General features: G+C 43.7%; 1 protein-coding gene across 1 annotated transcript in view; it reads right to left on the bottom strand.

Moving 5' to 3' along the window:
• CROT (carnitine O-octanoyltransferase) overlaps window positions 1-25,980 on the bottom strand; it is a 103,481-nt gene that overhangs the window by 26,272 nt on the left and 51,229 nt on the right. Inside the window, exons 9-15 of the mRNA XM_073629685.1 lie at window positions 22,344-22,445; window positions 19,898-19,981; window positions 16,778-16,885; window positions 8,134-8,264; window positions 4,302-4,425; window positions 2,547-2,625; window positions 330-423 (exon numbers count right to left, since the gene is read on the bottom strand). Of these exons, the coding sequence (XP_073485786.1) occupies window positions 330-423; window positions 2,547-2,625; window positions 4,302-4,425; window positions 8,134-8,264; window positions 16,778-16,885; window positions 19,898-19,981; window positions 22,344-22,445 (722 nt within the window). The remainder of the gene's footprint in view (window positions 1-329; window positions 424-2,546; window positions 2,626-4,301; window positions 4,426-8,133; window positions 8,265-16,777; window positions 16,886-19,897; window positions 19,982-22,343; window positions 22,446-25,980) is intronic.

The raw sequence follows: 25,980 nt of genomic DNA on the forward strand, positions 1-25,980 counted from the left end.
GAAATGTATGTTTCTCACAACCCAGCTAAGGCCCTGTGAGACAGAAACACATCAGAGAGTTGCTGTGATTTGAGCAATGTTTAATTTAATAATGATGAAAAGTTTTGGGGGATTTGTGCTGGATACTTTTCTGCTACAATGGCAGGCTAGTGCTAAAGGTAATTCTGAAGTCTATCAGAAAAAAACAGAATTCAGGTGTAACTAAAATTATTTGGAGGCTGCTACAGATATAAGCAATAATCTGCATGCACTTTATAACCAATGGCAATTATTTGTTTTTTACTTTTCTGACAGATAGGCTTTAAATCATGCTAAGGCAGAGTAGTCACCTTTTTGTAAAGGCTGGATCGGTATAGAGCTCTGGCACTGCAATCCCTTGTTCTTTTGCAATGAGGAGGAGACCCAGCAGGTGGCGATCAAATCCTGTTAAAACAACAAAGGTTTAGTTTCTAACAGTGAAGCTGCAAGACCTCACAGAAGTGGGTGCAAGGACCTCCATTCAGCAGGGGGTATCAAACATATGGGATCAAAGACCTCCAACCAGCAGAAGGGATCACCCAACTGGGTGCAAGGACCTCCAACCTGCTGGGGGGCCTCAAACAAGTGAGTGCAAGGACTCCCAGTCAGCAGTGGGCATCACACAAGTACCCTAAACCAGCAGAAAGCATCACAACTACCCCCAGCCACAAGAGGACATTATGCAAGTGAGTGCAAAGACATCCCAACTATCAAAGGGCATCACACAATTGGGGCAAGTACCCCCAACCAGTACAGCACATCACACAAGTGGGTGCAAGGACCCCCAACCAGCAGAGGGCATTATGCCAGGTGGGTGCACGGATATCTAATCATCAGAGGGCATCACACAAGTTAGTGCAATGACCTTCAAACAGCAGAGGACACCATACAAGTGAGTGCAAGGATCCCATCTAGCAAAAGGCATAACACAAGTGGGTGCAAGGACATCTAACTATCAGAGCGCATCACTCAAGTGGGTGCAAGGACCCCCAACCAGTCAGAGGACATTACACAAAAGGGCGCAAGGACCTACAACCAGCAGAGGGCATCATGCAAGTGGGTGCAATTACATCTGACCCGTAGGGCAACACAAAGGTGTGCAAGGACCTCCAACCAGTAGAGGGCATCATGCAAGTGGGTGCAATTACATCTGACCCGTAGGGCAACACAAAGGTGTGCAAGGACCTCCAACCAGCAGAGGGCATTGCTTAAGTGGGTGCAAGGACCTCCAACCAGCAGAGGACATCACACAACTAGGTGTACGCTGGGGAAAAAAAAAGAAGTTAGATGAGACTAAAGTGTCTCTACACAGTACAGTGTAACAAGCATCATTGGGAAAAGAAGAAACAATAATTTTATCAGATCAGTACATACCTGTCCCCAGTATATTAATAAGTAAACTCATTGTTTCCAGCCACCACTGCATATCTATACAAACCCTATCCATTCCAGGTGTTAAGGCGTATGGACAAAGCTTTTTTGGCCATACTTCCCCTATGGATCACAGGGGTGCAGTTCATTCTGCATTCCCGTGACCCGTTTTCAGCCTGATGTCACTCAGCCGGTCCAGGCTCGGGAAAGATCCTGATTTTACAATCGGGATCCACCCAGATGCCTGGACTGGCAGCTGGTAGCCTCTCAGCCACTAAGAGTCTAAGCCAGCAGAGAGCCAGTGAGTGACAGTCATGACTCTCTACTCAGAGCAGAGGGGAGAACTGAGTGATCAGCGGTGTTTAATCGCTCAGTTCTCATTGCAGAGCCGGCGAGGGACAGATGCAGCTTCAGATTGATGCTGCATCCACCTAGGTGAGATTTTTTTATATTATATATATATTGTTGCAGAGTGTCCCAGAGAGAGTCGGGAAAAGTCCTGTTCAGGGTTTATACGTCTCCCAGACTCCTCTCATACACGTTCAGGGATCTCTGATCCACGATCCAGTTCGGGTCTTGGTCCTCTACCCCAGGCTAATTTAAACTCACCTGAGACAGACAGCCAGTGCTCTCGGCCTGGGAACCTCAGACAACTTCTGTCTAGGAGAGCAACAGGTTGGTAAAAGCTATTAAGCTGTGTATGTGGAAGCTGAAAAGCAGTAGGCTTGCTCGGCCTGGTAGTTAGGACCTGTAAATATTGTATAGTTAGTGCCGAGAAACGGCTAGGGTTTTGTTTGGCTGTTTTGGTTCCTATTTGTTTTTTGGAACACTGTACAGCACCTGTATATAGACTTGTATATAAAACAAACAGCACACTGTTTGTCACTACCTCACTGCTCATCCCAGGGAGCTTTGTACCTGCTACCTGTCCCCCATGTTACAATATATATATATATATATATATATATATATATATATATATATATATATATATATATACACACACATACATACATACATACATATACACACACACAATACTTGGCCATGTTACAGGAAATGTAGATGTACAGCCCTCTGGTTGGAGATAATGAGTGGTACAAGTTTTGAAGGTAATTTGGAAAGATAACCATCTGTCTAAACCTCCAAGTACAAACCTTTCCCCTGCTGGAATTCCTTCATCATTTTGTTATGTTTTGCAAAAGCGCTGAGCATCAACCTCTGCCGATCGGCGAGCTGTAAAAACATAAATGTAAAGACTACAGCTAAACACAATCACTGTACCCAAATGAAACTTTTAGCATTTTTTCCCCACAAATAGAGCTTTCTTTTGGTGGTATTTGATCACCTCTGCGCTTTTTATTTTTTGCGCTATAAACAAGAGAAGAGCGACAAAAAAAAAAAAAAAAAAAAAAAAAAAAAAAACACAATATTTTTTACATTTTGCTATAATAAATATCCCCATTTTTTTTTTTAAAAACTATTTTTTTCCTCAGTTTAGGCCGATATGTATTCTTCTACATATTTTTGGTAAAAAAAAAAAAAAAAAATTGCAATAAGCATATATTAAAGTGGTGTTCCACCCTAAAAAAAAAAATTCATGACTGTGCCTAAAAAAAAAAAAATAAAAAAAAAAACATTTGGAAATTTATTTTTTTTTACTTACCTCTAAATGCCTGTTGCTAGGGGGTCCCTCGTAGTCTGCCTCTTCGAGTGCCTGGGCTGGTGACATCACTTCCCCCTCGGCACAGGAAGGACTCGGCTCTGCTCGCTCCCTCCTGTCAATCATCTGGGACCCATTACAGGTCCCAGGTGACTGAGCGGCCAATCACGGCGCGCGGCGCCGCTCGTGCATGCACAGTGGGTGCCAGGCTGTGAAGCCCGGCGCCCACAGTTGCAATGCCGGCGCCGCTGAACGGAGGGGGAGACGAGCGGGGCTTCGATCCCCCGCATTGCTGGACCCTGGGACAGGTAAGTGTCCAATTAAAAGTCAGCAGCTGCAGTATTTTTTTATTTATTCATTTATTTTTTTGATGGGCCCTCCTCTTTAATTGGTTTGCGCAAAAGTTATAGCGTCTACAAAATAGGGGATAGTTTTATGGCATTTTTTTATTATTTTTAAATTTTTACTAGTAATGGCGGCGATCTGCAATTTTTATCATGACTGTGACATTGCGGCGGACATATCGGACACTTTTGAAACCATTTTGGGACCATTCACATTTATACAGCGATCAGTGTTATAAAAATGCACTGATTACTGTATAAATGACACTGGCAGGGAAGGGGTTAACACTAGGGAGCGATCAAGGGGTTAAATGTGTTGCCTAGGGAGGGATTCTAACTGTGGGGGGAGGGGACTCACAAGGGGAGGAGACTGATAGGTGTTCCTCTGTACTGGGAACACACCTGACAGGATGTGGATCACACACAGATCCATGGTCCTGCTCTGTTATCGGGGCAATCGCGGGTGCCCGGTGGACATCACGGCCGCCGGGCACGCGCATCAGCTCCCGCGCGCGCCCCCCAGACGACCGGGAAGCCGGAGACATATGACGCCCGCCCGGGATGGGAGATGCCTCCTGCAGACGTCATATGAATATGGGCGGGATGTGAAGTGGTTAATAAACAGCTGCAACAATTTCGTGAAAAAAAATCTGCAACAGGCACCATTTTATCCTCCATGGCCTCTGGTTTCAAAAATATCTAATGTTTGGGGGGTTCTAAGCAATGTTATAACAACAAAAATGCTAATCAAATCAAAGCTGTCCAGTTGGTTTTCATCAACAGGCACCCTTTACCTGTATAGGCATTTTATAGGAAAAGGTAAACTAACCATTTAACAATAAGTTGATATCAAATATGTTCTAGCTGAGCAAGGTTGACAGTTATCTGTAAGCAGCCAGACTTACAGTAGAGGAAGGGTCCAGCATGGAGCGGCACCAGGTCACGGCCTCCACAGTGCAGGGTCTCATAGTCTCAGTGCGCCCGTGGTAGAACATTCTAGTAGTGGCCGTTTCATAACAACATCCGGGACTAAAAATAAGAAAGCAGCAATGTTAATTTCGTCGACTAAAATATTTTTATCTACTAAATTAATACTATTTTAGTCGACTAAAATACAAACAATAGAAATTACTAAAATACAACTAAAACTAAAATGAAATTTTAGTCATAAGTCTATGACTAAAACTAAATTAAAATTTGATGTCAATATAAACACTGCACTACCACATAAAAAAGTGGGGGGCATCTACTAAGCTGCTGGAAGAAAAAAAATAAGAAAAAAGGCTTATCTTATTTTTTTTCTTAATATTTAATGTTGGTAATATATTCAGCTAATATGCGCAATGGTATTACAGTTTTTTTTTTTTTTTTATATTTTCAAGTTGCACTTCTGCTTCTCAAAAAGCAATATTTTTGTTTGTTTATGAAATTTGGTTTTATTTATAAAGTAGTTATATTTCATGTTCAAACCCTTCATACCATAAATAATAACATGTTAAATTTTTACTCCAGGAGTGTATAATGAGTTTGGCAATTCTAAAGAAATGCTTAAATAATGCATTAAAATGTAGCTAAACCCATTCGACTAAAACAATTGAGATGACTAAAATATGACTAAAACTAAAATGGCATTTTAGTCAAAAGACTAGAACTAAAACTAAATCGAAATTTGATGTCAAAATTAACACTGGAAAATAGAATAAATGAAAACCAGCTGGACCTAACAAAGACTAGCACATGCCAAAAATTGTGCTAGTTTCCATATGCCTGTTTAACCACTTCCCGCCCTTAGGACGTAACTGTATGTCCTTGGGTTTCAGTGGTTATACCAGTGTCATGGCTGCAGGTGGAGCTGTGCATGTTTTTTTTTTTTGCTGGCAATCCTCTGATGTAAAAGTGATCCGAGCGGCTATACAGCTGCTGGATCACTTTTACATATGGTGGAAGGTGTTTACCTACCTACCTATCCCCCCCCCACCCACCGCCGCCGCCTTCCTGGGCTCTGCTCTTCCAGTCGCACCAGCTTACCATAGAGATGTGCGATAAACTTATTTTATTTATTTTATTATGGTCTATGAAACCGGAAGCGCCAAGGATTATTGTTACTTCCGGTTTTGGTTTGCAAGCCGGTACAGCATCTGATCAAACCGATCTCAGTTTCATCAGATGCTTTTGAGGGCAGAGGAGATACCTGGGGTCAAGACTCCAGATGTCTAAGTAAAAAGAGTACCTGTCACTGCCCATCCTATCACAAGGGATGTTGGTCATCCCCTTGCAATAGCAATAAAGTTGATAAAAAAAGGGACAGTGTTAAAAAAAAAAAAAAAAAGTAATAAAAAGAAAATAACATTTTTTTTTTTTTTTAAAGAGCCCCCAATCCACCAATGCTTATACTTAAAGGTGAACACATACGTGAGTTCTGCATGCATATGTGAACACTGATCACATCACACATGTGAGGTATTGCCGCAAATGTCATAGCAAGAACAATAATTCTAGCGCCAGACCTCCTGTGTAACTCTAAACTGGTAACCTGTAAAGGCTTTTAAAGGGTCACTTATGGAGATTTTTTAAGTACTGTAATGTGTTAACATTCCACAAGCGTATACAACTCTAAAGCATGACATGTTAGGTATCTATTAACTCGGCATAACATCATCTTTTAAATTTAAAAAAAAAACAACTGGGTATTGTATTGTATTTTTCTGTATAAAAAAACCATAAAGCGTATTTTTTTCCCTAAAAAAACTGCATTTGAAAATATCATGAGACATAAAAAATTGCAACAATGAACATTTTTTTTTTCCTCCCAGGCCTTTGCTTTCAGAAAATATTATGTTTGGGGGGTTCTAAGTAATTATCTAGTGGGAAAAAAAATTGCAGATTTTTACATGTACAGTGGAACCTCGGATTGCGAGTAACGCGGTTAACAAGCGTTTTGCAATACGAGCACTGTATTTTTAAAAATCGTAACCCGGTTTGTGAGTGCCGTCTCGCAAAATGAGCACGATTCAGGCCAAAGCGGCGTGCAGTACTGCTTTTGGCCTGAGGTGGGGGGCGCCGGAGCCGAGCAGAGCCAAACGTCGCCGCTCGGAAATGCACGGAAAGGCCCGAGGACAGCATGGCTGACCTCGGCAAACCTCAGGTAGGAAGTCTTTCCGAGGTTTGCCGAAGTGTCCTCGGGCCTTTTCGGCCATTTCCGAGGCTCTCCGGCACCCCCCGGCCTCTGGCTGCATGCGGTATTGCATCCCATTGAAATCAATGTGGAACAAATTATTTTCATTTCCATTGACTTCAATGGGAAAACTCGCTTTGATACTCTTGGAACGGATTATGCTCGTAATCCGAGGTTCCACTGTATGTGAGAAGTGTCAGAATTGGCGTGGGCAGCTGGTAGTTCTTCCTGTGAGAAAAATGTATGAAAGCGGTGCACATCAATTCATTTATGTTACGATAGTGCTGCACCAGATTTGGTCAAGTTTAGGGCCAGTTCACACCATAGAAATGCAGTCCGGATGCATTCCAGTCCAGTGCATTTTTTTCCCCCTCTTTTTTCGCACCCTTAAATAAGGACATGTGTGTACCAGTGAGTTTTTGATACGTTTTACAGCGTTCCAGTACAGTCCAGTGCAGGAAAAATGCAGCATGTTCTACTTTTTTTTTGTGGAACTGGAACGCACTGAACTGACTGCACTGGTGTGAACTATGCAATTGAAAACCATATAACCTACTTTCCATGCGTTTTTGAAGCAGAAAAAAAAACACACTGGACTGCATTTGGTGTGAATTGGTTCTTACTCCATGTGCACCAAAATTTAGTTATAATCACTACAGTATTTACCCCACTCTGGCAATGGTGTAGATTTTAGAACAGTTTTTAAATTAGAAAATTTTCGCAAGTGCTTCGTTCTTTTGGCTCACCTGATTGGACATTTATAGAACCTGCTATATAACAGTTTTAACATGGTTTGGGGTGGTTGTGATCACTAGATAAAAGCAATGAGGGAGCAGAAAGCCAAGTCCGACGCGTTTCGTCTCAATGGACTTCAACTGAGGCATATCCATCTTGGGTGGAGGACACACAATCCCTGAAGCACATGCCTGCTCAGGCCTCTGTACCCCACTTCTGAGCAACAACTTTCTGTGGTGGACTTTTACATGCTTACCACAAGATTGTTTTACCTCTGGGACTTTCTCACCTCATTCATTTTACCAATGTTTTGTTTTTTTTTATTTATTATATTTGGGATTGATTTTTATCATTACGTTTTGATTACCTTCACACACAATATTTGATATATTATTTAATGTTTATGGTTTTAACTCTAAACAGGTAACCTGTAGAAATGTTTAAAGCGTAGCCTATGGAGATTTTTAGGTACTGTAGTTTGTCGCCATTCCACGAGTGTGCGCAATTTTAAAGCATGACATAATGGGTATCTATTTACATCATCTTTGACATTATACAAAAAAATTGTGCTAACTTTTTTTTTTTAATTCATGAAAGTGTATTTAAAAAAAAAAATGCATTTGAAAGACTGTTGCACAAATACAGTGTGACATAAAATATTGCAACGATCGCCATTTTATAATGTCATAATTAATAATGTTTGGGAATTCTATGTAATTTTCTAGCAAAAAATACTGATTTTAACTTGTAAGTAACAAGTGTCAGAAAAAGGCTTAGGCATGAAGGGGTTAATTGCCCCCTATGTGTTTAGAAGCAGTCGTTCATACCGGCCATGTAGTTTATAGAAAGCTAATTGTAGAGCCAGCTGCACAAAGGTGTCAGGGTGGAGCTTCTTCTTCTTCACTAGTGACTTCCCGAAGGAAGTAAAGGCATAGTTGGCAATCTGGAGATCTGAGGCCTGAGAAGAGAAGAGACATTGTTAGGGCTGGTGAATGTACTGTGTGATGTACTAATAATGGAGGACATAATAATATACAATCCAGGATGCGGATCAGCACCAATCCACTTCCTTTTAATCAGTAATCTGGGAACACCTTTTGCTCTCTAGTGCAGGGATATGCAATTAGCGGACCTCCAGCTGTTGCACAACTACAAGTCCCATCATGCCTCTGCCTCTGGGTGTAATGCTTGTGGCTGTCAGAGTCTTGCTATGCCTCATGGGACTTGTAGTTCTGCAACAGCTGGAGGTCCGCTAATTGCATATCCCTGCTCTAGTGTATAATACAAGAGAGGAATTCATAAACACGCCCCCTACAGGAACCCTGATGGCTCTCATATACAGTGGCACAGTAGCCTTGCAGTTCTCAGTTCGAATCCCAACCAAGACACTACCTGCTAGGAGTTTGCATGTTCTCCCTGTGCCTGTGTGGGTCTCCTCCGGGTACTCCGGTTTCCTCCCACACTCCAAAGACATGCTGCTAGGTTAATTGGCTCCAGTCTATATTGGCCCTAATATGTGTAAGCATGCAATTGAGAAAAGGACCTTAGACTACCTGGAGGGCACTGCATAAATTCTCAGCACTATATAAGTAGTAATAATACTTAATAATAATCCTATTGCATCCACCAATAAGATTTAACCCTGCCTTGGAAAATTCATCTGATTGGCTTCTGGAAGCTAAATTATAGCATTTTTTGATAGGTTAGGAGAGATATATAGTTTGTTATTTAGTTTATTCATGTCTGTGACCCTATTATGAATATTTACTCTCACTCTGTCCCTGTGATACTAGGATAACAATAAGAGGGCACAAGTTTCACCAGGACAGGAAGTCACAGACAGCAATAGCAACATTTCTACTAGTTCCTGTTGGATAGACTTTTCTTCATGTGTTATAAAGGTAATGAGGGAAAACCTCCCCAATAGAGACTCAGACAGCAAAATACATTTGGAGGAAGATCCAATCCTTCCCCAGTCTATCCAAATTTAACGAGTTAACATCCGCGCTATAGCCGAATGACGGCTACAGCGCGGACCTGAATTACCGGGAGGCCGTCATATGGTGTGGAGCGCGCTGTGATCACCGAGTCACTGAGACTCGGGTGATCACCGATCCAAGTGGCCAGTCCCGGCCCCTTACCATGTGATCAGCTGTCAGCCAATGACAGTTGATCACATGATCAAAACAAAAGCTCTGTGATCGTTTTTTTTTTCTCCTTGCGCTGACAGTGTGAGGAGAAAAAAAAGCCGATCACCGGCTCATCAGCAAGGGACATCGGTCCTGAAGAGGAGGAGGCAATAATGCCTCATATGTGCCACAAGTACCCCCTGACAGTGCCCACAGTGCCACCTATCAATGCCCATGAGTGCCACCTATCAATGCCCACCAGCGCCACATATCAATGCCCACCAGTGGTGCCAATCAGTGCCACCTAGCAGTGTTGGCTATCAGTGTACCAGATCAGTGCCCATTATTGCCAGCCATCAGTGCCCATCACTGCCACCTATCAGAGCCCATCAGCCGCTTCATCAGCGTACATCAATGAAGGAGAAAAATTCCCTTTTTTAAAATTTAAAACAAAATATACATTTTTCTTTTTTAAATTCGGTCTTTTTACATTTTTTTTTAACAAAAAATAAAAACCGCAAAGGTGATCAAATACCACCAAAAGAATGCTCTATTTGTGGGAAAAAAAATGATAAAAATTTCATTTGGGTACAGTGTTGTATGTCCACGCAATTGTCATTCAAAGTGCGTCAGCGCTGAAAGCTGAAAATTGGTCTGGATAGGAGGGGGGTTTAAGTGCCCAGTAAGCAAGTGGTTAAAGTGGTCGAAAACCTCAGACATGAAATGTGAACAAAGCACATCCCTCTATAGCAGGGTTTTTCAACCAGGGTGCACCCTAGGGTTCTGCAAAGAGTCCTGTGCTAAAAGGGGGAATTGTGCTGGGAGAGGGGAATAGGGGGGTGTTGGACCAGGGTTTGTGTTAGAAGTGGGGATTTGGGGGTGTTTGTGTTTGGTAGGGGGGGATTTGGTACTAAATCATGTGATATACATGGTACCTAATAATGTGATATAAATTAGGGATCGACCGATTATCGGTGAGGCCGATATTCACTTTTTTGAAGTATTGGGCACAAACTTACCCAATATTACCAATATTGCTTCAAGGGGGTTTACCAGGGTGATGCTTGCAACTGCAGGCGTCACCCCAGTACCATTCTTTAGAGCGGACGGTCGGCTTTATTGTAATAACAACTGGCTGTTATTACAAGCAGCAGGAGGGGATGTCCCCCCCCCCCCTCCCGCCCAGACTCTCCAGTGCTCCCGGGAGGTCCAAGCAACCAGCCGGAACGTCCGCCGGCTGGCCGAAGACCCGAATAAAGCCGATGCTTTGTTCAGGTCTCGAATCTAGTAACCCGGAAGCGATGTCATGACATCACTTCCTAGATTACTGGTATCTTAAATGCGTCAGATTTAAAAAATATAAAGTATTCAAAAACACTGATCTTGACGTTTTGAATACTTTCAAGTGCAGAAGAGAGGTTTGGGTTTTTATAGACCCCCGATGTCTCCATAAAGAGAACCTGTCACTAGGGATGTTTACATTCCTTGTGACAGCAACAGTAATAACAAAAAAAAACGAAAAATACATTTTTTTAAATGTACATAATATTGGAACACAATATCAGCTATCGGCCTGAGAGGTGGCTGAAATATCAGTATTATTTTCTGCTGCTGGCCGTGTTATTGAGCCAGAACACGCAGAAGAGTTGGTGGAGTGGATAACAAAGCTGTCCTCATCCTCCGTCACCCAGGCTCAGAGTAGTTTGCCTTCCAACGCAGCTACCAAAGAGGCCTATTCCACCGGCTCCTTGTCCACAGTCACTCCTTCCGTAGCCCCACTATCATGCACAGAGGAGTCCCCAGAATTATTCGACCACAGTGTCAGGTACATGCTGCTGGAGGATGCGCAGTGATTTGAAGGCTCCAATGTTGGTTCCCAGGTTGAGGAAGGGAGTAACGTGAGCCTAGAGAGAGGGGGTGCCCAAGAAGGACAAGAAACTGGCAGTCATGTTCCCCCAGCTACAGCATACTGTCAAGTTTGCTCCAATGACGAGGAGGGAGGGGATGATGAGGTCACTGACTGTACTTGGGTGCCTGAGAGAAGAAGGAGGTGGCACAACTCCACAAGGCAGCATGTCCTCTAGGGAGCAGCCTAAGGGCAGTCACCCTATTGCATCACACTGCACAGCTCCGCGGGTGCAGGGCGCAGCTGTCTCCCCGCTAACTTTTAAAAGTTCCTTGGTGTGGGCCTTTTTCGACACGTGTGCATCAGATCGCACCATTGCTGTTTGCAACCTATGTCTGAAGCGGATCAAGTGTGGCCAGAACAGCAGCCGCTTGGGCACCACATGCTTGACCAGACATATGACGACCTGCCATGCAGTCTGTTGGCAACATCAAAGAAAAAGGCAGACTCATCTGGGATCTCCAACCCTACTATACCTCCAGTCCTCTCAAAAACCTGCACTGAGAGGAATGAAGGTATAGCAATAGGTGTCCCAAATACCAGTAGCCAATCTGCTAGTAGTACACCACCATCTGATTTTAGCAGGCAAATTTCCCTACCCCAGTTGCTGAACCGTAAAAAGAAATTCGGTCCCAGCCATCCACATGCTCAGCATCTAAATGCTAGCTTGGCCAAATTGCTAGCACCGCAACTGCTGCCTTTTCAGCTGGTAGACTCTGTCCCCTCTCGTGAATTTGTGGAATGTGCTGTACCTCAGTGGCAGGTTCCAAAACGCCATTTCTTTTCACGGAAGGCCATTCCGGCTCTCCACTGGCATGTGGAAGGCAATGTTTTGGCCTCGTTGGACAGGGCGGTCAGCAGTAAGGTTCATATTACCGCTGACTCATGGTCCAGCAGGCATGGGCAGGGACGTTACCTTTCCTTCACGGCGCACTGGGTAACTCTGCTGGCAGCTAAGAAGGATGCAGGACAGGGTTCAGTATTGTTGGAGCTTGTTCCACCACGACTCCAAAATGCTAGTGGTGATTCTGCCACAGCTCTCTCCTCCACCCCCTCCTCTTTTCTTCCTCTATGGCCTCTTCAGCAGATTTGTCCTCTGAACCAGTGGTGCTCTGTAAGTGTTCAAGGGGCTATGCAAGCAGTCAGGCTAAAAGATGCCATGCGGTGCTTGAGTTGGTCTGCCTAGGGGCCAGGAGCCACACTGGGGCAGAGATTCTGTCAGCTCTGCAGGGGCAGGCTCAGAGGTGGTTGATGCCATGCCAGCTTCAGCCAGGAATGGTTGTATGCGACAATGGCACCAACCTTCTCTCCGCCCTCCGACAGTGACACTCGACCCATGTTCCATTTTTGGCATGCTGCCTGAATTTGGTGGTGCAGTGGTTCTTGAGCAGGTACCCAGGTTTACAGGATCTCCTGAGGCAGGCCAGAAAAGTCTGTGGTCATTTCCGCCAGTCATACAATGCCAGTGCTCAGGTGGCTGACATTAAAAGGGAATGCAACCTGCCCACCAACCTCCTCATTTGTGACATACCCACCAGGTGGAACTCAATGTTGGCAATGCTGCAGTCGCTGCACACACAGCAGAGAGCCATCAATGAGTACCTGTGCGAGTATGGCACCAGGACAGGGTCAGGGGAGCTTGGCTTCTTTTCACCGCGCCAGTGGCTACTAATCAAGGATGTCCTGTCACCATTTGAGGAGGCCACAAGGATGGTGAGCAGCGACAATGCATGCATCAGTGACACTGTCCCTCTAGTCTTCCTGTTGGAGCACACGCTTTGTGGAATCATGGACACGGCACTTGAGGCAGAACAGCAGGAGGAAGAGGAGGACTTCCTTACCTCTCAAGGCCTCCTTTATGCAGATAGCATTCCTGCAGGCTCGCCAAACACACAGGAAGAAGAGGAGGAGATTGTGTCAGCATGGATGTAGAGGATAACACTCAACATTTCAAGGGATGGTTTTTAGTCCCCAGAAACCCAAGGAGTTGTACGTGGCTGGGAGCAGGTAGTTACGGATCATGTGATCCTTAGTGACCCAGAGGACTCAGAATCGAATGCCTCTGAAAACTTACGCTGCATGGCCTCCCTGATTCTGCAAAAGGACCCTAGGATTCGGGGTATCAAGGAGAGGGATCATTGCTGGCTGGTAACTCTTCTTGATCCACGTTACAAGGGTAAGGTTGCAGAACTCATCCTGCCTTCACAATGGATGAAACATCTTCAGGAAACCTTGAAGAAAGGTTTGTGCAACGCATTTCCAGACCCTGGGAGGTTACAATTTCCTGGTGCTGGACAACATGTTGCAGAGGCTTCGTTCAGTCACAGGAAGAGCAGTGTAGAAGGTGGCCGGCTGACTGATGCCCTTAAACAATTTTTCTGTCCTCAGCGCCAAGGTCTGATTGGTTCAAACAACCATCACCAGCGTCTGCATTACATGGTGCAGGAATATCTAAGGGCAAGAGCAGACTTGGAGACCTTTCCAACAGAGCATCCACTGGGTTCTTAGGTCTTGAGGATGGACCACTGGCCAGTACTTGCTTTCTGAACGCACATTCAGTGCTGCTGGAGGGTTTGTAATGGATCAAAGAATGCGCCTGTCCACAGACTCCATTGATAGGCTCACATTCAGAAAAAATGAAACAGTCTTGGATCAGCAGCTATCAAGCACCTGATGCTGATGTAACTGATTGAATTTGCTGACTCTCCTATTCCTCCTCAATCATGATGATGCTAGCTTCAAACAATATTTTTGATTTAGGGCACCATCACCACCACCACCCAAGGCCCAATTTTTCTGCCCCGTTTAACAGGGGCATGCAATTACATTTTTTGATATAATATTTCACAGCAGGGCCAGCTCCTGCGCCCAACAAGAGTATCTGTGAGGGGTTACAGTGTTGTGGCACCACCACCACTCAAGGCCCAATTTTTCTGCCTGTTTAACAGGGGCACGTAAAATTACAATTCTTGATTTAATGTTTCACAGCAGGGCCCGTTCCTGCGCCCACCAAGAGTAACTGTGAGGGGTTAGTGTTCTGGTACCACCAACACCTAAGGCCCAATTTTCTGCAGAGTACATAGGGCAGGCTGTATAGTATATATACTGCTGTTCAGAGTATACAGTGCCTGGGGGGGCCCACGCCATTTAAAAAAAAAATGTGGGTGCAGGGTTCCCCTTAATATCCATACCAGACCCGAAGGGATTTTGGGGGTGACATCCACGCCATTATTTTTTTTTATATTTTTATCTATATTGCCAGGATCTGACAATACATTACAGCCGCAAGCAGTTTTAAGTTACATTTTTTCCTTTAGAAATGTCATTTTGCTGTGGCACTGTTATAAACATGGGAAAGATGCACTACTTTACAGGCATACTAAGGACACCCCCCAGGCACGATATTTAAAGGAATATTTCATTTTTATTGTTTCACTTTAAGCTTTATTAAAATCACTGCTCCTGAAAAAAACGTCAGTTTTTAAAACTTTTTTTTCCATTGATACATGTCCCCTGGGGAAGGACCCGGGTCCCCAAACACTTTTTATGGCAATAACTTGCATATAAGCCTTTAAAATTGCCACACTTGTTTTTTCACGTTCGTGTCCCATAGACTTTAATGGTGTTCGAACACATTTTTTGCCTGTTCCCATGTTCTGCTGCGAACCGAACCGGGGGGGGGGCTGGGGGGGTGTTTGGCTCATCCCTACCCTAATATACAGTTGTGCTCATGCCGCGGCAGAATTTATGATTTTTTTGGCCATTTTTCAGAGAATATGAATGATGACACAAAAACTTTTCTTTCACTCATTATCTCACTTTCATCATATATCACACTTATTATCAATCAACTGTTTACTCTTTTTAAATCATAATTACAACAGAAACTACCCAAATGACCCTGATCAAAAGTTTACATACCCCAGTTCTTAATACTGTGTATTGCCCCCTTTAACATCAATGACAGCTTGAAGTCTTTTGTGGTATTTGTGGATGAGGCTCTTTATCTTCTCAGATTGTAAAGCTGCCCATTCCTCTTGGCAAAAAGCATCCAGTTCCTGTAAATTCTTGGGCTGTCTTGCATGAACTGCACGTTTGAGATCTCCCCAGAGTGGCTCAATGATATTGAGGTCAGGAGACTGAGATGGCCACTCCACAACCTTCACTTTATTCTGCTGTAGCCAATGACAGGTCGACTTGGCCGTGTTTTGGATCATTGTCATGTTGGAATGTCCAAGTACGTCCCATGCGCAGCTTCCTGGCTGATGAATGCAAATGTTCCTCCATTATTTTTTGATAACATACTGCATTCATTTTGCCATCAATTTTGACCTAATTTCCTGTGCCTTTGTAGCTCACACTTCCCCAAAACATCAGCGATCTACCTCCGTACCTTTCACCATAGGCTTTGTTGAGTCCTCTCCAAATGAAGCGTTTATGGTTGTGGCCAAAAAGCTCAATTTTGGTCTCATCACTCCAAATGACTTTGTGCCAGAAGGTTTGAGGCTTGTCTCTATGCTGATTGGCATATTGTAAGCGGGATACTTTGTGGCATTTGCGTAGTAATGGCTTTCTTCTGGCGACTTGACCATGCAGCCCATCTTTCTTCAAGTGCCTCCTTATTATGCTTTTTGAAACATCTTGAAACAGCCACACCACATGTTTTCAGAGAGTCCTGTATTTCACCTGAAGTTATTTGTGGGTTTTTCTTTACATCCCGAACAATTTTCCTGGCAGTTGTGGCTGAAATTTTAGTTGGTCTACCTGACCGCGGTTTGGTTTCAACAGAACCCCTCGTTTTCCACTTCTTGATTAGAGTTTGCACACTGCTGATTGGCATTCTCAATTCCTTGGATATCTTTTGATATCCCTTTCCTGTTTTATACAGTTCAACTACCTTTTCCCGCAGATCCTTTGACAATTCTTTTGCTTTCCCCATGATTAAGAATCCAGAAACGTCAGTGCAGCACTGGATGTAAGATGCAAGGGTCTGTCAGGAGTCAAGATACTCATTGACCTTTTATACACACACCAATTACAAACAAACAGATTACAGGTGAGGATGGTTACCTTTAATAGCCATTCAACCCCCTTTGTGTCGACTTGTGTGCATGTTATCGAGCCAAAATCACCAGGGTATGTAAACTTTTGATCAGGGTCGATTGGGTAGTTTCTGTTGTGATTATGATTTAAAAAGAGTAAACACAGTTGATTGATAATAAATGGCTTCAGCCAAACACTGAGTGAAAGAAAGGTTTTTGTGTTATCACTCATATTCTCTGAAAAATGGCCAAGAAATCATAAATTCTGCCAGGGTATGTAAACTTATGAACACAACTGTACATGGTACTTAATAATGTGATATACATGGTACTTAATAATGTGATATACATGGTACTTAATAATGTGATATACATGGTACTAAATAAAACGTACCTGAGTATGATACTGTGCTTTGGCAAGAGCGATGTCATTTAGGATTTTCTGATCCACAGTGAAAACCAGCTCTGTGGGGTGCGCCATTTCCCTGACTGACATAGGACCCTGCCAGGAAGAAGAATGTCATAATACATATATTAAAGTGGAACTTCACTCTCACTCAACTAAAACTATTTTAATCCGTATGTTGCTAGCATTAGTAAAAAGATAGGAAGGTCTATTAAAGTTACTTGTTTTAAACTTTTTTTTTAAATTTCAATGTTCCTTCTTGTTATCTGGCCTAGGCCAAAATGACATTATACATCCCAGGAATCTTCATAGGCATTTTTTTCCCTTTCATCTGGAGGAGGGGAGGAGCGGCTTTCTCATCTAAGCACACCCTCCTGCCTGCATGCCAGAGGGCTAAGGGAAGACAGATTCCAGGAAGCAAATGCTATATGAATTATCTGCCCTTACTGAAGGAGGCCGTAGCTAGAAATGCTAGGAAGGGTGTTTTTCAAAGTGATTTCTCAACAAAAAGCATGATGATATGGATGGACGGGTAAATTTGCTTTGACTATCAAAAATAAATTACATTGCATTTCAATCTGTGGTGGTCAGACACAGTTATGTTCTGCTTAGATATACCCAAATCAAATAGCAACACTTTTTACAATTTGTCCTGACTCATGTGATGTAACCTACATGCTCAGTGCATTTAAAGTGGAACTCGAGAAAAAAACCTTTACAATGCAAAGGAGACCCACAGCAAGGATAAACTTGTACCTTCTCTGGAGTTCTGCTTTAAACTTCATCCCTGTATTTACCGTGTGCAGCCGATTGCTCACCTAGCCAAATTCCCAGAGCTGCCAAATGCAGCCTCATGCAGGAGTAGGAAAAATAAGCTGAGGAGCACATTATCTATATTAATGCTTGGAAACAGTATAAAAAGTCCATTGTAAAATTCTGATTAAAACTGGATATTGGGCAAAGACATAAACAGACAGTTAATACTTGTACATAAACTGTTTTACCAGGCAATTCTTACATGGCGAGCCTGTAGAACATAGGTTGTCATGTGCTGAGAAGAGCTGCTCTTTGCAGAACATTTTTGTGTGTAAAGCTCCACTCAAAATGTTACTAAACCCAGGACCCTGCATTCACTATATCTGGTGTCCCACAGTACACAGAACATGGAGATGCAATTATTTTAGTAAATATAAACTGATAAATACCTTTTCTCATCAGCAGTATATAGGCAGTCTTGTGACTTCTATCAGTGTCTCATTAAAGCTTGTAGGAGGAGTTTTAATTCTCCCCTGACTGTCCTATGAGGCTGCAAGATCCCCGATTGGTGCTGTGCTGATCACATGCACTCTCCCAAGAAAAAAAAAAATACTCAATGCAATGCATACCAAACATACCAAACTGGGCATGTGCAGTTTGCCCCCCAAGGCTCTGTTCTATCAGGAGATGGATTGGGGACAGTAGGGGAGGATCAAAGAAGACAGGATCAAACAGCCTTTTTACACAATGCAGAGGATTAACCCCTTAGGTTCCACAGCGAGTATAACAATCATGCTTTACTGCATTTACAGACTGATTTTACTGTTGTGGGTTTAGCAACACTTTAAGCTTCATGCACACGGACATCTGTTTAGCCCTTCTGAACAGCTTTTCTCCTGCCAGGACTAAAAAAAGAACCACATTTTGCACACAAATGTAGGTGTGTCAAGCATTTGATTGTTAATGGTTTCCATTAGGCAGAATATTAACTGGAATATATTAATGTTCAAACACTAGACTCTTCAGCTCTTCTCCAGAAAGTGCCTTTGGTGAGTTTTTCTTTCTCGGCCTTTAAAATCTCCTCTTTTATCACGCCTATAAACAGCTATGTGTGCATGGTCACTGGCTTACATAGAGGGGCTTTTACATTCAGGAAAAAATGGCAAATGCCTGTAAGAAAGGTGTTTTTTAAGCGTAGTGTGTATGAGGTCTTAAAGTGGCAGAGAGATCATTTTACTAGTCTGCTGATACTTCTTTCACTGTCCAGTCGCAGGTTGGGGAGAGACAAGACCTGTAAATGTTACTTAAAGTGGTTCTAAAGGCAAAGTTTTTTTACCTTTACTATTTTATGCATGAAGGCAAAGAACCTTCAGTATACAGCTTCCCCCTCATACTCGCCTAAACCCGATCTTGATCTATCGATGTGCAGGAGAGCAGAATCTCTCCCAGGTCTCTCCCTCCTCACTGGCTGAGACACAGCAGCAGAAACCATTGGCTCCCGCTGCTGCCAATCACAGCCAGTGAGAAGGAAGCGGGGGCAGGATCAAGCCATGCCGTGTATGCCTCAGACACACACAGGCAGCTCAGGAGTGGGCACACACGAGTGCCACTAGAGCAAGTCGCTTGCTTTGAGGGCACTCAGCAGGAGGGAGGGGCCAGAAGCGCTGGCGAGGGGACCTGAGAAAAGGAGGATCAGGGCTGCTCTGTGCAAAACCACTACACAGGGCAGGTTATGACATGTCTGCTATTTTTTTTTTTTTAAAAGCTGAACCTTTATAAACCCTTTAAAGTGATATAAAATGTACATAAAAAAAAAAAATGAATAACAAACATGTCTTGGTTTTACACAGAGCAGCCCCTGTCCTCCTCTTCTCATGTCCTCCACCAGTGCTCCTAGCACATCCCCCCTTCTAAGTGCCCCCCATAGCAGGCCGCTTGTTATGGGGGCACTCAGGCGTGCTTCTGTGTGTCCATAAGACACACAGAACGGGGCTTGGCTCCACCCCTTCCTCACTGGTTGTGATTGAGGGCAGCAGGAGCCAATGGCTCCTGCCGCTGTCTCTGAGCCAATGAGGAGGCAGACAGCGGGGAAAACGGCTGCTTTCAAACACATTACTGGTTTGAGAGCAGGTTCGGGTAAGTATTGGGGGACTGCGGGGGGAGCTGTATAGTTAAGGTTTTTTACCTTCATGCATAGAATGCATAAAGATAAAATACTTTCAGCCTCTAGAAACTCTTTAACTGCCCTTTCAGGGCTGTACTATGTGTCAGAGCTGGGTAAATCTCAGAACTGAATAGGAAGAAATACAAATAGTGCCCATATATGTATTTAGCTTTTAGCTTTTCATCTACCTTCCAACGTCCCTCAGTGGCCTTTAAGTTCTGATCGATGTAGTCACTCATAGCCACCAGCACCATAGCATCGTAGGGAGCATGCTAGAACACAGAGAGAGACAAGCCATAAGATCGCAGCACAGCCAGGAGACACAATCACATCTCATTCTGAATAAACATAATTTTCCATTGCTGAAGACTGTTATACAAGACTGTTATACAAGGCCGCAACAACCTCAACCAAACAGTCAATGCTGCCAAAATCATCATTCATTCAGCAACATTTTTACAGCTTGTACAGATTTGGTTATCCTGTGTCTGGATTCTCTAACGCTGGCCAAACCACTGAAGGCTGAACGAAAAAAAATGATTAACGATCAAATTTGTGTTTGATTTATATTAGTCACATAAGCACCATTTACACAGATTACATCAGGGGTCAGCAACCTTTTTCCACTTAAGGGCCGGATTCAATGTATATGAATGCACGGAGGGCCGCTAATAAAAATGAAGATAATAAAAATCCTAACATCCCCTAAAATCCCCTTCCCAGCGTAGAAGAGGCCCCTGGGGTCCTCTGTTCCCTGCACCCCCCCCCCCACTGTAGGGTCCTCTGTGCCCTGCACCCCCCCCCCCCCCACTGTAGGGTCCTCTGTGCCCTGCACCCCCCACTGTAGCATCCTCTGTCCAGTGTTAATTTAGGCAGAAAATTTCAATTTAGTTTTAGTCTAAGTCTTAGGATTAAAATGGCATTTTAGTTTTAGTCCCATTTTAGTCCTCTGCAATTGTTTTCGTTTTAGTGGTATTTAGTGGACTAAATCTCCAGTACATTTTAGTAGACTAAAACTCATTTTAGTCGTTTAAAATATAATAGGTGTAATTAAATTGTAATGCATTAGTTAACATTTCTCTACAATTTCCAAACTGCTGGAGTGAAACATCTCATATGTTATTATTTATGGTATTGAGGTATGAACATGCACTACAGACCAGTGTTAATTTTGAAGTCAAATTTTAACTTAGTTTTAGTCATAGTCTTGACTAAAATGCCGTTTTAGTTTTTTTCAGTCATCTCAATTGTTTTAGTTTTAGTCGTATTTTACTAAATACTAAAATAGTATTCATGAAGTCGACTAAAATTTTTGTTGTTGTTTTAGTCGACAAAATTAACATTGCCTCTGTCCCCTGCACCCCACCCCAGGGTCCTCTGTCCCCTGCACCACCCCAAGGTCCTCTGTCCCCTGCACCACCCCCCATCCCAGGGTCCTCTGTACCCTGCACCCCCCTCTCCCCCCCCCCCCACTGTAGGTTCCTCTGCCCCCCACCCCGCAACCACACACTGTGTAGGTAGAACTCTCCTGCCTTACACAGGTGTACAGCAAGCAGAGCAGCAGAGGTCGATATCACAGGGCTGGATGGAGGCAGGAACTTCTGAAGTTAACTGTTCACATTAACAGGCTGGTGATTGACATCATCGGCACAGTACAAAGTAAATATCTTCTAAACAGTGCACGCTTAGGAGATTTTTTTTTTTTTGCCCATGGTGTGTGAAACACACTTAAAAACTTCACCCGATGCCAAAAAAATGTGCACACATATAAAGAGTGAAACACAAAAAAGTGCAATGTGTACACAAGCCCTCTAAAATCAGAGGGCCTTGCCCTGAATCCCCCGGGGCGTTAGGCTCCAGATGGGGACAAGGGTACGTACACTTGGTCCATCTGGCCGAAACCAGATGGACCCCGTTCTCTGGTGGGCTTCCCCCGAAGTTGAGAGGAGATATTTACTGTACCTATAGGTAAGGCTTATTCTAGGCTTACCTATCGGTACTTGAAAATGGAGGTTTACAACTTCTTTAGGGGACAACTGGGTGATTTATGGTTAGAAAATATGTTTGTGGAGAGTGTATTTTTATCTTTTTATTATTGAGTATTTTTTCCATTTCTGAGGTTCATATTGTTAAGATACATTTTAGTAATCCAAGTTATTGAGTAGCACATTTTAAGCTGCACTATTTTCATTTTGGGTCCAAATAGCACAGGACATACTAATAATTTGAACGAAAAACTGTTTCCTCCATCCATGCTAACAGCAGTTGCTTCAGAGCTTAGTAAATGAGCAGAAGTTCTGCTGATTTTCATCAAGCAATAATGCTTTTTTTAATGCTTTTTTTTTTTTTTTTTTTTTTAAATAATGAGTTTTTTTTTTTTTTTTATACACAGCGCTGATACCTCTCACTTCCCCTTCATGAAATAGCAAGGAGTCTGAGCCTGACTGGCAATTGCCAATGGTGTTATATTGGAGGAAGAGGATGAGTTATCCCATAACCAGAAGTACTGGACATCATTCACCACTCCCGATTGCTGATCAGACAGGTAGGGGAGAATAGGGAAGTGGTATATAAAAGAGAACCTGTTGCTTTATCCTGTGTGGATCACCTGAGTGTTGGGTATTCTATACTTACATCGCAGTTGGAGCCGAACACTCCGTTGCGCCACATGATGAAATTATAAGATTTGTCCCCCCAGCGCACAGTTGGGTCTCCAGCCAGAGCTTTATATGCAATCTATATTATAGGGAAAAAAGCACACTATCAGCAGGGACAATACTTACACCGCTTTTCTAAACATTATACATTATTAGAAGCTGCTCCTAATTAAAGCGGAACGTCACCAAAAAAGGGAAATACTGCTTGTTTGCATCCACCCCCCTCCCCCCCCCCCGAAACATTTGGCGCTTTTTGGAGGGGGGGGGGGAATGGGTACCCGATTTTTACAGGTACCCGCCTCCCACTTTCGGTCAGATCCACTGCGAGGATCTGAGCTGGAAGTTCGGCTCCCCCCCTTCCCCCACAGCCTTCTGGAACACATCACAGGACCCAGAACACTGCGGACCCATTCACAAAGCTCAGCACCACTCACACATGGGCAGTAGGACCAGCTGTGAAGCCGCAAGGCTTACTTAAAACGCCAAAGCCTGTACAAGATGGCGATTGAGGAATCGGCCCAGGAGAAGACATTGCTGGATCCCTGGACAGGTAAGTGTCCTTATATAGTTTTTATAGTTGCTGACTTTTAATTTTTTAGGGGGGAGCCTGGAGTTCCTCTTTAAAAAGGTTGTCCAGTCAGAAACAATCTCTAGCAGCTGACTTTTAATAAAAGGACAGGATCCAGCGATGTCCTCACCGAGCTTCGGTGCCCAGTGCCGGCATTCTAACTGTAGGCTCACTGTGCATGCGCAACCGGTGCTGTGCTATTTGGTCCCGCAGCTTTCAGGGACCTGTGACATGTCCCAGATAGCTGCGGGGGAAGGAGGGGTGGGCCAAACTTCCGCCCAGATGATCTGAACGGAAGTGGGGAGCGGGTACCTGTCAAAACCAGGTACTGGCTCCTCCCCCCAAAAAAATGATGTCACATATGTTAAAGTGGATGTAAACCTTATGTTCAACAATTACAGATACATGCACCATGTTTTAGCCCTTTCTTTAAACATCAAAAGCACATTAGTTGTACCTGCATTTTGTCATCCCTGTGCCTGAGCCCTCTGAAAAATGCTGGTCCGTGGGCGTGATTACGGGACGGAGCTCAGGAGGCTGAGTCCGCACATCACAGGACTCCCCTCCCATCTGTACACTCCCCCTTTCCTCTGGCAATCACACTAGCTCAGCTTGAATGCCGAGCTGAGGACTGAATATATAAAGGCACAGGGGATGCAGACTTTCATAGCGGGAGGGAGCATTTCACATTTATATCCACTTTAAGCAGGGGGGGGGCGGGGTGGAGGAAGAAGAGCGGAACTTCCCCTTTTGGGTGAAGTTCCACTTTAACAAAAGTGATCAGTTTCCTGCTCTGCTGTGACAGACACAGCACAGAGACCAGGAAAGCTGTAGCTGCATGATCCAATCTCTCAGCATGCCCCCCCCCCCCCAATCCCTTTCAGCTAAGAGCAGGGGAAGGAGGGTTGTGAACCCTTTAGGATCTGCTCGAGCAATATAATCACTGCTCACATCCATACACCAGCTCTGAGCTGGTGGGGATCTGTGGCAGTGTTCTATATGGAAAGCGGCCAGATTCCCACTGGCAATCAGGTGCAGATCTGCTCTAGTTTCTTTATCACTCTGACATGTAAATATGGCAGTTTTCTGTGCTACTAGAATGGTGCAGGAAGCTTAGTTATTGCTCTGGCTGGCATTCACAATCAAGCCCTCAGCACAAAATCGGTCAGCAATGACAACTGAAAGGCTGAACACCTGATCTTAGAAAAGGTGCTGAATGATCCTTAGGCTTACAGAAGAACACATCAATCTAAGCCATTTCCTGGCTGGATGACATTCACTGGATTTCAGTTCTTTTAATCGTGATGGCTTAGCAACACATGCAAATGCTGTCTGCCTATGAATGCCCACACCTCCAGACTGAAATTCATCCATCATTTGCATAACTCCTCCCATCAGCCAGCCCACTGCTTACATCAGGGCTAAGGGCTCTTGAGTGAGGCAGGGTGCTGTGATGGTTTGCTGAAACCTATTGCTCCTCCCACCAACCATAATCTGCCTGAATTACATAGAAAATCACAGAGATGCAGTTATGTCAATGGGTGTAAATTATGGTATGCTATGTAAAATGTAAAAGTTTTTTTACATTTTTTTCATTATGTTGATGAGAGGGGGTGAAAAGAACCAGGGAAGGAAAATATGCAGACTAAACTTCAGCTTTAAAGTCTCTACAGCTGCTTAAAGACAGGCCTGAAGTCCCCAAGTCGAAACACCCCTGCCACCAGGGCAGAAAAACAGACAGTAAGATTTGTACTAAAAACAAAAAAATAAAAAAATATTGACAGGGTACACAACATACTAACTACGTTATATCCCTTGTGCGGATTTGTCTGTTTTTAGTTTTAGCAAAACTTAGGCTAATGGAGCTTTATGAAATAAATGTATCATTGAGGAGTAAGATAACAGGGTTGTAACACTTATTTTATCAAAAGGTAACAAGAATGCAGGTGTGTACCATACCTGAACAAAGTCCACAGGTTATCTTACATGGCTTTAATCAACCAAACATAGCTTAAAGAAGACATTTAAGGTGGACCTGAACTTAAAAAATGAATTCTTGCAGTCTTGCAGAGAACACCTAAAGATGGTAAAAGGAGAAGTTTGGGGTATTCAAAAAAATAAACATTCCTACTCGCCTCTATGGCTGCAGCATTGGTCCAATGCTGCAGCCGTTCCCCGCCGCCTTTATGCCCCAGAACTGAGTGATCACATGGCCACTCAGCGCTCACTGGAAAACCAAGCAGCACGCCGACAGGCTGAGCTAGCTGGTGGTCAGGAATCTGTGTAGATCCTGACATTATTGTCAGGATCCCTCCGGAGTCTGAAGTGGCTCTGTGAAGTCAGCCAACAGCAGATTTTAGTCCTCTGTCAGCTGATTCTGAGTCACAAGAGTGCAAAATTAAGAAAGTGCACATGAAAAGTATGAACAAACAAGCTACAAGCTTTGGCCACATTTCTCTTTTAATTGTACCCAAGCGGTACCACAAAAATTGTACCTGTTGTCTTGAATTCCTCCTTAAAAATAGCAGTGCATTTTCTGCGTCTAGGTACCCATGTGCCTAAAATCATCTAAAAAGGCACTATGGGATTTATTTACTAAAGGCAAATGCACTGCGCACTACAAGTGCACTTGGAGGTGCAGTCGCTGTAGATCTGAGGGGGAAATGCAAGGAAAATAAAAACAGCGTGTTTGCTTGCACATGATTGGATGATACAAATCAGCAGAGCTTAGTCTGAGATCTAGAGCAACTGCACTTGTGAGTGCACTTGTAGTGCACAGTGGATTTGCCTTTGTTAAATAAACCCCTATGCCTCTGACTGGAAGTCTCATTAGATCTGGAATGTCTTTTCTGTACTGCTGCTCACTGTTCTCCTTGCTGGAGAGGAAGCTGTACCTGAGGGCCTGCAATGCAAGAGTCTCCCTGCTACAAGCGTCATTTATTCTGAAGATCCGTGCTTCCTCCACCTCTTCTGCTGCTTCTTCCAGTCATTGTGTGCAAAAGAGTTCAGAACAAGGCAACATAAGTTAGTAATGGGGTGAAGATCA

The sequence above is a fragment of the Aquarana catesbeiana genome, linkage group LG05, assembly GCF_042186555.1.
Source record: "Aquarana catesbeiana isolate 2022-GZ linkage group LG05, ASM4218655v1, whole genome shotgun sequence".
Classification (NCBI taxonomy): Eukaryota; Metazoa; Chordata; class Amphibia; order Anura; family Ranidae; genus Aquarana; species Aquarana catesbeiana.